General features: G+C 39.3%; 1 protein-coding gene across 4 annotated transcripts in view; it reads left to right on the top strand.

Moving 5' to 3' along the window:
- The window catches only part of msrab (methionine sulfoxide reductase Ab), a 57,824-nt gene that overhangs the window by 22,544 nt on the left and 16,147 nt on the right, over nucleotides 1–19,133 (top strand). For all 4 annotated transcript variants that reach the window (XM_067455156.1, XM_067455154.1, XM_067455153.1 and 1 more), the window contains 3 exons: nucleotides 997–1,065; nucleotides 5,464–5,583; nucleotides 7,973–8,077. In XM_067455156.1, the coding sequence (XP_067311257.1) occupies nucleotides 1,047–1,065; nucleotides 5,464–5,583; nucleotides 7,973–8,077 (244 nt within the window). In that variant the 5' untranslated portion in view covers nucleotides 997–1,046. The remainder of the gene's footprint in view (nucleotides 1–996; nucleotides 1,066–5,463; nucleotides 5,584–7,972; nucleotides 8,078–19,133) is intronic.

Raw genomic sequence — 19,133 nt, 5'->3', positions numbered from 1 at the left:
TGCTTACTGCCGTAAATCAAAAGTACCCATCCCTAAGTCTCTATAATGTTCTGGTTTATATGGCCTTCTTTAGTGCAAGTCTATGAGTTTGTTTCACACGTTTATGGCAAAAACTGTCAGGGAAAAAATCTGAAGTCTTAGAAAAGTAATAGCACAACTCTCCTTACCAGCTCACAGAAATTTAAGGCATCATTCATGTCCGCAGCCAACGTTTAATACTTAGAGTTAGGGCTTTAGAGCAATACTCTAGGCTAAATTTCATACTGAGCTTTTGCAATCAGTACTGGACAGATTTTTAAGTATCCAGGTCATTATTATATATAGTCTAAACTTTAGGAATATTAAATGGGTAATGGGGTGCATGTTGCCCTAAATGCACCATTTTGTGTGTTTGTTTGTGGGGCCATGACACATTTCTTCATCCATATGCTAATATTAGTGTGGTGTGTGTAAACCACTATCCTTTGCTGCCTGGAGATTTAGGTGGTAAATCACTTCAGTCTTCTTAGCTCTAATCCTCCCCACATCTGTGCCCCTTTTCTCTTCCTCTTTACTGCTCTAATTCCAGTAGGGCAAAGTTGGTCTCATGCATCCAACACAGGAAACATTTTTGTTTGTCCACCCTTTTTTCTCCCTGTGGCCTAATCAACTGCATGTTGTTCTGCAGAGCTTTCAGAGCTGGTGTTGTCTCCTTCCAATGCATTCGTGTCACTCATGGTTTGTGACCTTCTCTGGATGGTTTAGAGGTGTGTGTGTGTGTGTGTGTGTTGGGTGGGGGAGGTTCAGCAGTATAATCTGCTAAGTGTCTCCCACTGCAGAAACAGTAGCACTGATTCAGCTTAGCCTGAGCAGACCAGGCAAATCTGCAGTAATCCTCGCCACAGAACCCAGTCTGACAGTCCCACCATCTGGAACAGCGCCACCTTGTGCACATGTACACCCCATTGATAACAGAACATTTATATTTCTGTGTTTCTCTCACCTTTGTTTCTGTAGTAAAGCACGCCGCCAATGGGAACCCCACAGTGGAGCCATTTCCTGACGGCATGGAGATGATCATGTTTGGTGAGTTTAGAGAAGATGATATTCCAGACATCCTTGGGTTCAATTAATGCATTGCTTCTTAAAGTACCACTTGTGTCAGACAGGGCTGTGCCATATCATACCATCCATGAAAACACCGGTATAAATCTTTACATGATTAAAAAGCGTCATCTCATGATATCAATGATATAGCGACGAGACGACGTATGGCACGTTTACATTCCTAGCACACACAACAACAACACCTTTCATAGGCCCTGTCCCAAATTGCACACTTCATGTGCACTTTCAGTCACAAAACCGTAGGGTGTCCCATTCGTCGTTTAAAGGTGCCCTAGAATGATTTGAAACAATATGTTAAATTGTTCTCTGATATCTACATAGAGGGTATGTGGCTTATTTAAGGGAAAAAATTGTCCAGATACAGTTTTACAGGTCCATTTACAACCCTATAAATTGTCCCTAGGATGTAATGCTCTGTTTTTGCCTTATTTGGAAGAGTCATGAATATTAATGTTGAGCTCTGCTCTGATTGGCTTATTTCAGCAGCTCACAGCAGTTCAGTGAAGCGGCTTGTGAGTCCTGACTGTCCTGACAGACCGACTAAATGAAACTAAGCAAAACATCTCAAATGGAGATTGATAAAATGCAGCTTACTTGTTTATTAGTGTTTTCAGATCATCCACGTGTGAGAAATAGCTCAGTAATTAAATCCCCCAAACAGAGCTTTTCTGTGTAAAGAAACCCGGATACACTCCGGTTTTTACCTAAACATGTCCAAACTGGCAACCATATGCACGCGAGAGCTCTCTCGTGCACGGACGATCTGGAAACACCAATAAAGAAGTAAGCTGCATTTTATCAATCTCCATTGACTATCGTTTTAACTTATATGGTGGAAAACGTGACGTTTGCTAGAAGGATCGCGTGAACAATCTGTAAGCAAAGTATCTACGGTTGTATTTTGTAATACAAAATAATATTAACCTTTGTCATTAGACACTATTTAGTTTTGTATGGTACTTGGAGTATCCTATTGTTACTGTACTAGCATCTTGCGTTATCTAGACAATGCTGTCTCTCTAAGAAACTTTCAGTTCAATCAGAAATTGTTTAAACAGTCAATAAGTGGATAAATTACTTACTGCTTGCAGGAATATAGTTGCCCCTTTCTTCAGTTTAAGACGCTGAGTGAAGTTTGCTTGAAATGGGCAGAACAAACGAACGATTTGTTGTGGTATCCGATTATAATAAACCTCAACCAACCATGTGTCATGAGAGCCGTTTTTTCTATCTTTGAGTGTCTTGTTCACCATCAGTAGATTCGGCTTGTTGGACAGATGCAAATGTTGGGGGCGTGCATTTAAATGATCCCCAACGCTTACGTCATGGTTGGGTTTATGTTGAGAAGCACTTTTTTTTCTGTTGAGTTTTTGATTTACGAGATTTACATAAGAAATAGGAGGCAATGGTGTTTGAGACTCACAGGATGTGATGTCCATGTACTGAACTCTTATTATTTCACTATGGCAAGGTTTAATTCAATTTTTCATTCTAGGGCACCTTTAAGCTTAAAGAAGGGTGCTCGTGAGCGCCACCTTTGCGGCTGGTATGCGCCCTTGAAGCGCACTTCTGCCGAGCCCGCGAGACTGTGAGCTATGCAGAAAACTTTTACCCAGCAGTCAAAGCGGCATTACGTTGTGAAAGTGCAGACTCAGAGGAAGACTGTGAGGGTTTTGGGTGCCATTTGGGACAGGGCCAGATTAAGAGCAGCATGTCAACCTCTGATGACGATTTAGTACCTAAAAAAGGAGCTACTTAAATAGTATGAAATGGTTTGGTGACAGGAGGTCAGACCTCCAACAAAGGAGGCAAAGAACCTGCCACCACAAAGAGCTTATGCCATTGTTATTTGCCAACGTTGATAACTTAAAGCTGTTTTTGATATTTGCACTTCAATATTTGTCTGGAAGGGTTAAAGTGACGGTTATTTTTGTCAACTACGGCTCTGTAGATCTAGCAGCATGCTCACTTTAAATCAGACGCATAGATAACCTAGAGCATAAGATTACTAGCCTGGATGCCAGCCGAGCTTAGCCCCTTAGGGGGTTCTCCGGGGGAAAAAATGGTGTTTGGGGGGTAAAATGTGTATTATTTTGGCAAGGTTGCCTGCTAAAATTCGCACTTATGGGTCTATATATCACATAATAGTCGCTTCAACCCGCAGACATAGAAAACAACCCGTGGAAAAAAATGCGGACTTGGCAACACTCTGTTGACATTTGACAATGCATTGCTTCGTTGCTCCGATTGGTTGTAGGTCTAGCCAATTGAGGTCTTTCCTGGTTCAGTTGAAACACGCCCCATAATCACAGCCCAAAGATTACATTTATTTGAATGAATGAATGAATGAATTATAGCATTTATTTGAATTAATTATCGAGAGAGAGAGATAATCGTACCTCTGTCTATTCAGTGTCTCTCTTAACAATGAAGGTGTGTGTTTATTACTTTAAAATAGTGATGTTACCCTAATTGTTGCTGAGAAATATAATGTAGTGATCCAGTAGCAAATCTATTTTATGAATAAAGTCTTGGGTGGCTCTCTGTATGCAAGTGACGTAGGCCTATGTGTGTGTGTGTGCGCGTCAATGAAAAAAAGTGCATTCATATAGAACAGTAATTCAGCTGACTTGGAACCTGTGTGTTAAACAATTTTATTGCACATATTCCAGCCAATCAGTATTGAGTATGCAGATAGACCATGACATACATTACTTTTGTTATTGTTACACTAAAATGGTAAGGAGTTATGTTATACTTTTACTTAATATTTTCAAGGAAAACACTACCAACTTGTACCAAGGCTACTTTTTAACTATACTTACATTTGACTTAAGCTGTGTGACTGTGTCACTACTATTGCACTATAATGCTGCTGCTGCTGCTGCTACCTTATGAAAATACATTTACACTTCGAATGAGGTATTCTGTCATCAATGACAGTAGCTCATTGGAAAAGGATGGGAAATGCCCTTCATTTTGTCTGCACTAATAAATGCTGCTGCCTGCCAGATGGATGCAGTCACCAATATAATGGTGTTCCATATATTTTTCTTAGGGCCGGGACTTAAACGCGTTAAAGTCCCGTAATTAATTAATCTTAATTAACACGTTAAATCAAGTAATTGATTACGCAAAAAAAGAAATAACATAATTTTAACCACACTTATTTTTGCACCGCGGAACGTTTTTCAATGAATGAGTTTAAACGGGCCGATTATACTGGAACACCAACTAGCGCTCACGAGTCACAACAACAATAAACCACAGTGAACATGAACGAAGAAGCTGATGAGACCGCTTTGCTTGGCCCCATGGATGGGACATTTTGTTTTCAAAAAATGAAAGGATGGAAGCGTCGACAAGAGCATGGTTGTGTGCAAGCTATACAACAAGGTATTTGCGTATCACCGCAGCACATCGAGCCTCAAATATCACAAATATGCTTTTGTGAATCATGAAAACGAGATCTAAACAATAAGACTAACTGTGTTGAGCTATATAACAATCATTAGTTTTCTGTCAATAAATGTTTCTCTCAATAAATGTCCGAACAGTTGCTCATCTGTTTAATAAAACACATAATATATTAAAGTGTCTTTGGTGTTTCTATAAAATAAAGCCAGAAATCAAGGGTAACACGGGACCTCATTGACAGGCGATGCACAGACACAGTCCGTGTTCTGGTTAAAATTGCTTATTTCTCTGGATTTAAATTCTTGGAAACATTTGGGATAATGCAAGTACACAAATCAACAACATATATAACATTGTTCTAGTTGTTTGTGGATATTTTAATACAAAAATCTTACATATTGTGTCTTTTAAATGTAATGTAATTTATTCCTATAAGGGTAAAGCTAACTTTTCAGCAGCCATTAATACATTTTTTAGTGTAACACAATTCTTCAGAAATCATTTTAATTTAGTGCTCAAGAAACATTTTCTATAAATATCAAAGCTGAAAACAGTTGCCGTTTACTGTTTGGAGTATTTGATGAATAGGAAGTTAAAAGAACATTTATTTGAAATAGAAATGTTTTGTAACATTATAAGTGCCTTTGCTGTCATATCTGATTATTTTAATTCTCCCATGCTAAATACAATTATTGCTTTCTCTTTTAAAATCTTTTGAACAATAGGGTAAGGCCATACATAGGCCATAACTTTCTCAACGCTCACACATAAATAAATGCTTTTCACACATCTATTTATTTTTTGGGGGGTATCAACAGTGTCTGGCGTTAAACAGCTGTAGCTAGGAAGGGCTTTTTGTAGTGAAACCAAAAAGACAACTTTGTCTCTTTTTAAGTCTTAAAAAAATTATTGCAATATCTCTGTCTAATTTCTGTTCAGGTATGGGCTGTTTTTGGGGGGCAGAGAGGCGCTTCTGGAGGATTCCTGGTGTGTTCTCTACACAAGTGGGCTATGCTGGGGGCTTCACACCTAACCCTACCTACCATGAGGTGTGTTCAGGTGAGTCTAACTTTTAATTTGCCTCCCATATCAACAAAGTCTCTGATGACACTTTTCTTAACCGTAAGCCACAAGCACTAGGCCAGCAGCAGCTTTACTAGCCGCGTTTTCACTGTCGGGCCAAAAGCGGGCGATAGTGCGTGCCAGGGCCAGCTGCGTTTCCACTGTCACTTCCCAAGACCTCCTCAGGGCCAACGACCAGGTTTTTTTGGCCCACTGAATACATTGGTCCTAAGCGGGCCAACTCGGGCTTGAAAAGTGGTTATGAACCGAGGCGCAGTTTATCTGAGTCTGGTCTGATTTCATATACCAGCTAACATTAGCATTAAAGACTTTAATTTAGCTCAACTCAGCGTGTTTGTAATAACTCCGATGTGGATTCTGATCACTGTATAAGGCAGAAATATGTATTTGCAATGCAAAAGACTAAGCGTGCTAACAGTTACTAAACCAGACAATTTAGCTCTGCATATGTCATAAAATTAAGCAACATTTTTGGGAGCTTCCTCTCTTTCTCTGACTGAAAATATAACTGTATTGGGACTGTCACTGAAAAGGGTGATAAAGCTCCTAAGCTCAAATTTTTGGTGGAAATGATTGTTCTTTCTAAATGTGAACTGTGACTACAAATAAACAGAAACAGACTCAAATCAATTACATTACATACAAGTACATGTGTCCTTTCTTTTGTGAACTAACGGTACCACGTTATTTCTGTGGGACTAATATGCAATCTTGACACAAATAAATTCGTTATGCTCAATGTATCACTTATTGCTGTAAAAATTTGATAAAGCATAGATGCTTGGATTATAAATCTTTTAAGTAAAAAACTAAATTAGCAATAATTGGCTTCTTTTATCATGTTCGTTTTGCGAGCTTGCTAGTTTCCAGCCATTTCTTTCTGATTAGTTTTCTGATAAAACTTTAGTTTTTCAACAGTTGATGAAATTAAGGCTTTGTGTGACGTTGTTCGAGAGAGGCGTGTTACGGGTGGGTTTTAGTGAAGGTGAGCTTCTAGCACAACGGTGGAAACGCAGCGTGGTTTTGGGCTCAGTACGAGGTTATTGGCCCAGCCCGGCCCATTGAATGCCCTGGCTCGCACTGGCCCAACAGTGGAAAAGCAGCTACTGTACCCAAATGAATGCTTTGCTGCAGCCTTCATCAAAACATTCCCTTCATCTGCAGTGAACTACCCAGAGTGCATTGCTCTCTCCCAGTTCCGCAGCCCTTCCCCCTTCCTCTGTATGACCTACTTGTAGCCAGACAGTTCAGAAGAGATGAAATGGAGGGAGGGATGCAGCTGTGATGTTGCAGTTTCTGAACTGGTCCCAGTGAGAAGGTTCTGACTGCAGCGATGGCTTCACACACACATTCTCTTTTAAGTGTGTAGTTTGGAGAAGACCCGCAGCTGTCAGAACTGTGTTGGGTGTTTGGGTTAATATGTAGACAGGCTTTGATATTTAGAAGAGTAGCAAACGCATATGCAGATACAGTTTTGCACCATAAGTGCGTGGTCTTTGAGTACCAGTCAAAAGTTTGGACACCTTTGACAGAATGGTTCTCATGATCCTTTTAAAGGTTAATGTCCGAATGCTTGAAATTATTATTATTTGTATTAAATGATTACATTATAACATCATCACTTGTGCTGAAAATGTTCTTGAATTTGATTTACAAAACCATTTTAAATGTTTAAGCCTTTGTGAGATCTACTTCAGTACAGTTTAACAGCATCCCAGGATTCACCTCATGAAGTTGGATGAAAGAAGCTCATCATTATCATAACCACAAGAAGTGCTATAAACTACACTTACCCTACCTTACCAATTCAGTTAATTTTGTTTTGTTTTGTTTTTTTGAAAGAAGACTCTTATGTTCACCAAAACTGTATTTATATGAACAAAAACAGAGTAAAAATTGTATTATTCAAATATGGAAGTTGTGATTTAAAAATATATCTATGATGAAGTAAAAAAAAAAAAGCATTTATTTTAAATTGAAAACTTTTTAGAAATGACTAATTTTTGCTCAGTTTACCACATCACTGCTGTTTAAAGTGTCTTTGTGAGATGACTGGTATTGTTTTTGTGTATATTTGTTCATGGAGTGTGTAATGTAGCTAAATACTGTATATTTTTCAATGTTATTTAGTCTTTTAGTGATATTAAATGTGTCATTTGTATACTTTTTTATTCTGGTGAAGTAAAAAAACGCAAGGAAGAATATTTTATTTTATTTAACAAAAGTTTATGGACAATAATAGTCATTAAAATCCTTAACGTCCTTTTCTATAGCCGTAATTTAATATACACTGCAAAATCACACACGCATCATTTGCTCAGCTCTATTTGTGTTATCTTATTTATTTTTTCTGCCTTTTCTCCAGGTTTAACAGGGCACACTGAAGTAGTGCGAGTGGTCTTCTCTCCTAAAGATGTCAGCTTAGAGAAACTTCTCAAAGTCTTCTGGGAGAGCCATGACCCCACTCAAGGTAAACAAACACACCTATTCCCTCACATCTACACGCATTCACTCACACAGATGTCCACAGAAAGACCCCTGGGTGCGAGATGCAGTGGTCCAAAAGCAAACGTCCTCATGAGGTTAAAACATGGCTGCATCTGTCTGTTCACACTGCCCTGTGCATGTGTGTGTGCTGGATGGTCAGGATGATCTTGCGGGAATTGGAACAGCCTCAGACTGGCTATGTTAATGTGTCTGAGACCAATTCAGCCATGAGAGGAAAAGAGACATTGGGCATGTGTGCATTAGTGCAAGCGTCACCTATTCCTCCAATCCACTGGAAACGGACCCACACAGCTGATATTTGCCGTCTGTGTTGTCCTTCAGGTCCTCGTTTAATAAAAAAAATCTGCCTGATATGCTAAATATGCTAAAATAAAAACTCCAGAATCACATCAAAATTAATTAACTGCAGTTAATTGGCTGAGCAGAGAGAGTTGTCTATCTATCTATCTATCTATCTATCTATCTATCTATCTATCTATCTATCTATCTATCTATCTATCTATCTATCTATCTATCTATCTATCTATCTATCTATCTATCTATCTATCTATCTATCTATCTATCTATCTATCTATCTATCTATCTATCTATCTATCTATCTGTCTGTCTGTCTGTCCATCTATCTATCTGTCTGTCTGTTTGTCTGTCTGTCCATCCGTCCATCCATCCGATGTAAAAGTGTGGCTGCAGCATGAAGCTGTTGTTTGGCTCTCTGTGTTCAGTCACCCTGAAACAGAGAGAGAGGAGAGGAAGAGACACTCCTCTGAAACATTCATAAAGCCTGACCCTGAGGACCTGCAGCGCACACACACACAACTCTTCGGCTCTCCTTCCTCGCTGGACTGTGGGACTATAGTCTCTGCTTGAATAGTTTATATGACGTCTGTAGTTCATCCGGTCAGACCCTGCAATAACTTTCTTGTTTGTAGTATTTCTTCCCGGAAGGTGAAAATTTCCTTTGGAGATCAGTATATTAATGCATGTCTATATATCTGCCAGTTGAAGACTGAGGACCATGGAGTGGGTTTCTACTCTAAATCTTTCATGTCAGATCATCAGGTTGAGCTGACATGATTACCCTGTGCGTTCGGTTCAGCTCTCTAATACACATCATGTTCTGCAGATGTCTGAACTTTAAAAAGTCACCCGGAACACGTCACCCTGTCAGCCAAAACGCCCCAGAAAGTAGAGCACAGAAAATTACTCATAGATGTCAGGGTTAGTTGTAAGAAATTGCCTTGAAATATGATTAAACATCTACCTTGCTCTGTTTTCCTTTACCTATGAGAATACGAGGGATCTACAGATAGATATTTTCAAAATCGACTAGTCTGTGTGTAGGCCGAACAACTAAATGACTAGCTGGTCCACCAAAAATTGAAAAAATTTCATAATTTACCTACCCTCATGTCGTTCCAAACCTGTATAATTTGCATGTGCAGAACACAAAATAATATATTTATTGGAACCCCAAACAACATTGGCATTGACTTTCATTATGTGAGCAAAAAAAAAAAAAAAAAACTTCTGTGTTCCACAGAATAAAGAACATCATTCAGTCATACATCATGGGAGAGACTAGATTTGGGGTGAACTATCCTTTTAAAGAGGTCTTATATAATTAGACTGAGTATACAACACAGAGAAGAGGTCTCAAGCTGAACGGTTTTTAACTTTGATACTTTGTCTTAAAAAGGTGTTGTATACATAGACCAGCATTTTTTAAAAATAGCGTAGACCGAAAACAACAACTCGTAGCCTTTTATTGTGATAAATTGCAGATGCTCATACAGGATAGAGTCTAAATAACTGTTTTTTTGTTGCACATAACTATCATAGTCTTTTTAAATTGTCTGGATATGTTTTGTTGCTTCAGTGGGTAAAACGGTGGATCAGTTTAGAGATGCACCTTCGCTGAGAGGGTTGTCATGCTAAAACCATTTTAAGAAGTGGAGTCTCTAATTGTATCACTTTTAAGGCAATGCTGCTAAAAAAAATATTATAACTAAAAACATAAGCAGAACATTTAGATCAGTGGTTCTCAACCCTCAGCCCCACAAGACATTTCTTGTACTTGTGCTGTAATGACAAAGCTATTCATTTTAAACTTTATTTACAGATGCCAGGAGTGGAAACACATTCAAATAATTCAATAAATTAACTTAAAAATGTGTATATATATATATATATATATATATATATATATATATATATATATATATATATATTTTTTTTTTTTTTTATATAATTAAATTCCATCATTACTTGTATACCAATTAATACATGACTTTTATAGTAATTTGTCATTACAGAGTTTATTACATTTATCTTTTTACTTATAAATAGCCATTTCTACCCAACTTTAGAGCTTGACATAAGCCCCGTTTCCACCAAAATTACTCGGAACAATTTGTACCATTGTACCAATTTCTCCCCCCAGACCTGCTACTGTCTGCGTTTCCACCGCTAAATAATGCTCCGTGAAGATTAGGCAAATTAGTCCGGTGATGTACTGCGCGCGACTGCTCATTTTTGCGTGTACCAATTGAAAGATTTAGTGGACTGTTTACATGAGACGTTATCTAAACCGATCTGGTGTTTACATGTGATGACTTTCAATCGCAATCATTTTGTGACATGCAGTTTGTCTGCCGCATCAAAAATGTCAACGGTGTTTTCTCCAGCAGCTGGAATGTGTTAACTGTAGCCATAGCAACTCGTAACTAATACAACTAATACAGTATTATATAATAAGCTATTTATCTGTTGTAAAGTGTAATAATCATCTCAGAAAAAAAAAATCTTCTGTCAGGCGCAGTTAAAGTAAAAACTGCCTGGGGCAAAATACGCTGTGTCATTACTCCAACATTATCTTCATAACTTACGAAATAAAAAGTTTACCCCTCAGAAAAATGAGCTTTCTCTCTTGTCAACATGAGCGCGGCGTGCGCTGTCACGTCATGTAAGGACGCACACTTATAGTAATCGGTCAGGTCGTTTACATGGTGAAAAATAGACTGTAAAAAATGAATAACTTGTATGGAAGAGATTCAAGCTGTGCTGCTTTTGCTGGTTATGTATAGGTTTACTAAAGAGGTCATTAACAACGACAGAAAAGAGCACTAGCATATTCAGAAAGCTTGTAAAGCTAGATTTAAAATGACAATGTATATTATTATCAGCTATTAGATGGCTGAGACGAACGCACGCCATCAGACAGAGAGCAAGACTGATATTTACTGAACGTAGACCGAACCTCGCAAAAGACTTTTAAAAATGCCGGTTGAAATAAAATGCTGCGTGAGCTCAACCAATCAGCATGTTCAGCGCCCAAGTCCCGCCCTCGAAAGTTCCTGAACTTTGAAAAAGTACTACCTCGCGACCAGAGCCGTTTGGAGGGGGAAATATTTACCCGGAACTTCATTTAGACCCTGGTTCCTGCGGTCTAAACACACCGAGTACCACCCAAATGGTTCCTGGGTAAAATTCCTGCGGTTGAAACGTGGCTATACAGTCCAACCAAAATAACACCAGATATCATTTTTTACTAGTGGGTGCAGGACACTATAGTTCATTTATGTAAGTGAGGATAGCAAAATAAAGTCAACCATGGTATTTTATCCAAAAATTCTACACACAGTGGACTACCAGTAAAAATTGATAACAATTTGGGACCAAAATTATTCAGACCTGACCGTGTTTTGCTTGATGATTGGTTGACTGAAATTGAACAGCTGATTGGTGAATTCTAATCCATTGCATGCCTTTCTATCAGTTATCTGACATTATCAAGAATCATTTGTTCTGAGTTCTTGTCATATTTTATTACCATGTTCTAAACTATAGCAAATGAACTGTGATAATGTGAGAAAATGTGCCTGAATACATTTTGGTTTGACTGTAACTACAAAAATGTATATTCATCAAAAACTGCAACATATCTTTGTACGTGATTTTTTTCAGTCACACTATTGTAATTCCCCCATATATCCCAAGTGATCCCTGCCCCCCTTGTTGAGAATCTAAACAGCGATCGTGACCCATCCGTAATGAACAAACATATTCACAATCATGTGAAACTGGCTCACCTGTACTGACGTTTAAATGTGCACTTAATACATTTCTAGAAGTGTTTCAGCAAAGCAAAACGTGTGTCCTCGTGTCCCGTTTGGCATTTTTATGCCGTGTTTCATGACCCTGCAGGAGTTTGGGTAGGGAAGCAGGATGAAGAACATGTGCGTGACAGAAGCGTCAGATTGTGTTTTTTGGCGCAGGCCGCCGCACTGCGATTGGCTGCCGAGAATTGGGAACGTCTCTGTAGGCTGTTCATCCATGCATGCTTAAAGCACACTCCATTTGTCCGTACCAGAACACTCACAGCGAATCAACTATGAATCTGTGCACGTGTGTGTGTTCGTCATTACTTGGAATCATGGGTAGACATGCATGTACAGTATGAAAACAGAAGCGTGTGAGGTTTCATAGGCTGCATACATGCACAATTGTTTCCGTTGTGCACAGAGACCTGTGTATTCAGCTGCTGTCTCACAGTTCAAAGGGTTCTGCTTTCAGCAGCATGATTTGGAATGGTCCAATCACGGCTGGGATAGCAACATCCACAGCCAATCAAATGCTCCCAGCACGCTCCTCTTCGTACCCCCGTCTCATACCCAGCAACACTTGCTCTGGCAGAGTCTTTAGGTCATGGTATTGCAAATGTGTGGTAGTTTCCCTATAGCCTACGCTCATTTTCTAAAAATATAGGCAGTATTTCATGCCGTCATGCTACATCTCTGGCTGTGCTGACAAAGATATTACAGGAAGCCGAGGGTGGGGAGAGGCGGGTCGGGAAAATTGGGTTCCTGGATGGATTTGACGAACAGGAAATGACTGAAGCCAGTGTAACGATTGTATCGCCTGTGGCAAACCATAGAATGGAGAAGTGCAGTGCGGACACACACACGAGAGAAACGCGCACACGCACACGCACGCATGATCGCCTCAGCAGTTTGTTACTTCCTTGTTTAAGAAAGAACCCCCCCTCCCTCCCCGTTCCCAGTGGACCCCAGGGCTCTCAGTCTGTCTACAGGATAACAACATCTTATCTTCTCTGTACTCTTCTCCTCTCCTCCCCCATCCCCAGCTCCTTCTCTCCTCCATCTTTTGCTCCCCCTCACCATCATCCCATCAGCATTTCCACAGTGACTCCTCATTCTTTCCGTCCGCTTTTATCTCTTAGTCACTTTCTTCGTTCCGCCATCACGCGGTCCCTCGTTCCGCTAACAGTGAAAGGCAAGAGGGCGGGTTTCTCTCCTCCTTTGTCCTCGTTTTTCTGTCTTACCACTTTCATCTTTTTCATCTTCATCGTGTCATGTTTTTTTCTTGATTTGCAGTATTTATGTGGCTGCTGCGTCAGAGAGATGCATTAACGCTCGCTTCAAGGGGTAGAGACAAGATGGCTGACGCAAGAGCTCGGCGTGCCTCTCAAATGTAAAGGCTGATCTACAATCTTCCAGGCCTGTTAACTTTAAATCCTGTTTTCCACCTGCCTTCACTGTGTAACCTGTGACTGACACGTTTGCTATGTGTATTGAACCTTGGAGAGCGAAACATCAATGCACAAGCTAATTATGTGCAGAAACTGTTTGGATCTCCATAATCCCTCGGCAACACTCTCTTGATTTGTCGTTGAAAACAAAGGTTATTGGGTTCACAAACACCATTTTGTGCACAAGCCACCAAATGGGACAAAAAGAAAAGACTGTTTCTAAATTAAGACCCCCCTCTTCTTTTTGGGGTTCAGTCTGCAATGGGCACGTGCCTCGCGGGGGCTGACCTCGACCCCTGCCCCTCCCAGACGAGGGGGGCTCGTTACAGTTTGTCAATCAGCAATAGGGGGAGGGGCTGACAGAGGTCATTTATGGAGAGTAGATGAGAAACGGTTGAAGAGATGCTTCTTCTGTTTGATTAAAAAAAGGCAAGAATTTGCTGTTTTCTTGAAATCAAGAAAATACTGGATTTGGATATTTTCTGTTGCTGCTTTATTGAAGGTTCATGCAGTAAAAAAAACAAAAACGTTACTTTCATACTAACTTTCTACGCATCAAATATTTTACCAATAAAAACGTATCACGCTTCCAGCACAATGTTTATGCATTGATGATAATTAGAAATATTTCTTGAGCACCAAATCTGCATATTGTGATTTTGAAGGATCATGTGACTGAAGACTGGCTGCTGAAAATACAGCTTTGTTTTCACATGAATTAAGTCATATATTGTTGAAAACAGTTATTATTTATTTTTGATATCAAATAAACGCAGTCTTTGTGAACATAGGAGATGTCTTTAAAATGCATTAAATACATTTTTCACCTCATGTGGGCTGACATATGGAGACAAGAATTGCTCATTTATCTCTGTAACCCACCTGCTTTTGGCCCACTTTTACTCATGAAATAAATAATTTATTAAATTATAATTTTTGCAAGTATTTTATTGTTCTTCACGGCTAGTCTGAAGATGGAGGCTAGCACAACCAGGGTTCCTAAAAATTTGATTTGTTTAAAATTTAAGGCCATAAAAAGTCATCTTAAATTTTAGATGACACTTTGACTTAGACATATCTAAATCATTTACCAAATAAAAAGGTAAATCTAATTAGCGTACTAAATTTTTTTTTAATGATTCTTCATGGTTTTGCTTGTTCACATAAGAAAGTAATATAGAAGCAGAAAAAAATGGTTCAGTTGAAAAAAATTCAGTTGGTTCATTCTTTATGCGGTTAAGGTTGTTTGATATGTATCGTCTATGATGATATCATGTTTTAACATTTTTTTTGTTTGTCACTCAGACTTTGATGCACTGCATGATGTATACAGTTATATGTACTCAAAATTCAAGATATTTTTTCCCAGATGAAATTGTCATATATTTACACTCCCCTAAAGGGTTATTAGGAACACCTGTTCAATTTCTCATTAAAGCAATTATCTAATCAACCAATCACATGCCAGTTGCTTCAATGCATTTAGGGGTCTAATCCTGGTCAAGACAATCTCCTGAACTCCAAACTGAATGTCAGAATGGGAAAGAAAGGTGATTTAAGCATGTTGAGCGTGGTATGGTTGCTGGGATTTTCAGTTACTGGGATTTTCACACACAACCATTTCAAGGGTTTACAAAGAATGGTGTAAAAAGGGAAAACTATCCAGTATGCGACAGTCCTGTAGGTGAAAATGCCTCGTTGATGCTAGAGGTCAGATGAGAATGGGCCGATTAATTCAAGCTGACAGAAGAGCAACTTTGACTGAAATAACCACTCGTTACAACCGAGGTATGCAGCAAAGCATTTGTGAAGCCACAACACTCACAACCTTCAGGCGGATGGGCTACAACAGCAGAAGACCCCACCGGGTACCACTCATCTCCACTACAAATAGGAAATAGAGGCTACAATTTGCACAAGCTCACCAAAATTGGACAGTTGAAAACTGGAAAAATGTTGCGTGGTCTGATGAGTCTCTATTTCTGGTGAGACATTCAGATGGTAGAGTCAGAATTTCGCATTAACAGAATGAGAACATGGATCCATCATGCCTTGTTACCACTGTGCAGGCTGGTGGTGGTGTAATGGTGTGGGGGATGTTTTCTTGGCACACTTTAGGCCCCTTAGTGCCAATTAAGCCTCGTTGAAATGCCATGGCCTACCTGAGCATTGTTTCTGATCATGTCCATCCCTTTATGACCACCATGTACCCATCCTCTGATGGCTACTTCCAGCAGGATAATGCACCATGTCACAAAGCTTGAATCCTTTCAAATTAGTCTCTTGAACATGACAATGGCCCTCATTTATCAAAAGTGCATACACCAAATTTCCAGCGTACACCCAAAACCATGATGACTTTGAGATTTATCAATATGGACGTTGGCGTACGGCACACTTAAATCCTACGCCAGCTCAGGAGGTGCTATACGCATGTTTGGAGTTGTTTGGAGGAGAAAAACAATTCCTAACACCACAAAACACACTGGCAAAGATATGCTATATTATGACCCACTGTAAAAAAAACAACAACATAGTAATTATAAACTTCAGTGTTTATTTTTGTGCAACATGGACTTCAATGTTTAATTTGTGTGACTTTACCAAAGCATTTGATTTGTAGGCATATGTATTCCTCCAGTTGCGAGCCTGTGCGCTTTACCTGACGTTTCAGGGTTAGGCCCGGCAGCTGCGCACGGACTGGGACTGAAAATAATTCAGACTGACAAAGTAATAAAAATGACATTCTTCTTCTTTTAAATAATAATAATAAAATAAATAATAACGTCATTCTTCTTCTAAATAACAATACGCGTCACTAATAATAAAATAAGAATAATAATAATAAGAAGAAGAATCTTACAAATTGTCATGCAATTAATAATGTGAATGAATGGTACTCCACATCACATCATCATCACTATTGTACACCCCAATACATGTGACGTGATATGAAATTAAATGCTAATTGTTTCAAAACACGTGCTGTAAAATAATGCATTGTGATAGGTAATTTCTCATCCAAACAGCTATTTAAACTGCTGGAGTACGCTTCTCAATCCCCACACTATTAACAGTACTCGTAATTTGGGTCCTATTCTTGCTGCACATTGGTGGTGGTTGAGGAGATTCCCCCTTCTATGTAAAGCGTTTTGAGTGCCTAGAAAAGCGCTATATAAATGTTACAAATTATTATTATATGATGTCATATAACAATATCAGAGCAAGAGTGCCGTTTTCCTCAAATATCAGCACGAATGCTAATTTGATGGTTTTATTAAACCATAGTTTTACAGCTTTAAAAATTTAAAAGAACAATAAGTTAACATTATGATTTATATTTTAACACAATATTGTTTGTTTTTTCTTTATTTCGACCCACAAAAATATCTAAATTAAACCACAGTCAGTGGTGATTTTTTACTGACTGAATCCGCATTTTTAACAAATCAGTTTAGTTAATTATTCAATGAACCATTCAATAAAGATGATCACTTTTAAATTTCATCTTGTCTGTTTCAGTCTCCTACCGTTTACGTTGGCCAGCTCCTGCGTCAAGATCACACACATGCATTGTGGTGCTCATGTAAACAGCATCGACCAATGGCAAGCCGGCGTTCTGGCGTAGCTCTGATGTAACTCGGAAGTGCACTGTTAGCCTGACAAGCCAGACCCACATCAAGATGTTTGGTCTGGAAACTCACCATTGACAGGGCTCAATCCGAGGGGCGGGATAAACGGTTGTCTTTCAAACTCCCTCTGCACGCAATTGGATAGCGCTATGAGCTCCACTTCACGTTGCTCTGGTTGGTTGTAGGCTGCAACGTGAAGCGGAGCTCGTTGATAGATTAAATATTCGCCGTATCCGGTCGGCAAAACTCCGAACACATCTTCCCTTTTAAAGAATGACTTCAGTGCCGTTCTTTGTTATTTTCTCAGAGAAAAGCTTAACTCCAAGTCTTCCAGAGTCGCGGTCAAAGCTGATTCGAAACACTGCCGTTCGCCATCATCTGTGTTTACTAGAAGCACGCAAGCGATACTCGGCCGTCATTATGTTAAGCCCCGCCCACCAACTCTGTACACGATGTGATTGGCCTGACCAGCTCAGACGTGTATTGAGAGTTGCTAGATGACACTCGCGGCTGGTTAGCTTTGCTGCCGCTAGGGTGTGTCTTGATTTCTAGGCTACTACACTGTATCTACCACGTCAACACCGAAGGAGACGGACACAGACGTGAAGAAATTGTTGAATAAAGTCATTATTTCTGTTTTTATTATGCGCACAAAAAAGTATTCTCAACGCTTCATAAAATTAAGATTGAATCACTGGAGTCACATATACTATTTTAACAAAAAAAGTGTTATTTAAATTGCTTTCTATAGAGGGGTCAGAGAGCTCTCGGAAGGTCTTATAGGTTTTGAACAACATGAGGCTGAGTAAATAATAACAGAATTTTAATTTTTGTGTGAACTAGCCCTTTAAATTTAACTTTGAAAAATGTGCAGCAACCCTGACAACATAACATAAAAATAGTACTTAGTGCACCTTTAAAACCGTAGCATTGGTCTTTCAATTTATTTGCCTTTAAAATTATAACACAATGGAGAAAAGTGTAGGAACAGGAAAGTGTGGAGGGAGTACAGGATTGAGATCCGAAAATGACAGCCTGGATTCAAACCTGCATCCCTGCAAGCACAATGGCTCTCACTGTCATGAGCATGTGCACTACCCACTGTGCCATTGCTTCCACACTTCAATTTTTCCCCATTAGGCCCTAATACCAACAGCAACAGTGTATGTTTGCCACAGTAAAAATACAGAGTATTTTGTGGATTATAGATCGTGTTTAATTTATAGATTATTCTTTTATGGAAGAAAAAGTAGAGCGAGAGAGCATTATTTGTGTGGTATAATTGATAAATAGTTTTTTTGTCATCAGTCAAATACTAGTGGCTGCATGTTAAAAATAGCAAACACGCATGTATTTACAAACCGTATTTACTACACATTTTAATCATGTATTTTTATTCGTAAAGAGAATTTGTGTGTGTGTGCAGGAACAAGGTTGTGTGTATGCGTGTTACATAAGAGGTGTAAAAATAGACCCCGCTCTGCACCATTCCTCTTAGTTGGCTGCTCTCGCACGCACACTGCTTCACCGTACCCACAGGGCACACAAAACAGAGCTCTGAACAACCCCTCACACACATATAACCCTGCCTCATACACACTCAGATGCACAAACATACACTCACCAAAACCCTGCTAAAGCATCACACGTGCACCTTCACACACACATATGGACTTACTCCGTCAGCTTAGTAAACAAACTCACTGTTTGTGTGTCGTCTTGTGGGATGACCCCATTCAAGCCTCCTCAGTGGTTAGAATAAGTCGTTTTATCCACAGACACTGAGGCACTTCGGTCATGGAAACTCGAAAAGAGTAAAGCAATAACCCATCAGTCTG

This window comes from Pseudorasbora parva, chromosome 10, assembly GCF_024679245.1.
Source record: "Pseudorasbora parva isolate DD20220531a chromosome 10, ASM2467924v1, whole genome shotgun sequence".
Lineage (NCBI taxonomy): Eukaryota > Metazoa > Chordata > Actinopteri > Cypriniformes > Gobionidae > Pseudorasbora > Pseudorasbora parva.
This window is presented reverse-complemented; position numbering and strand designations above follow the sequence as displayed.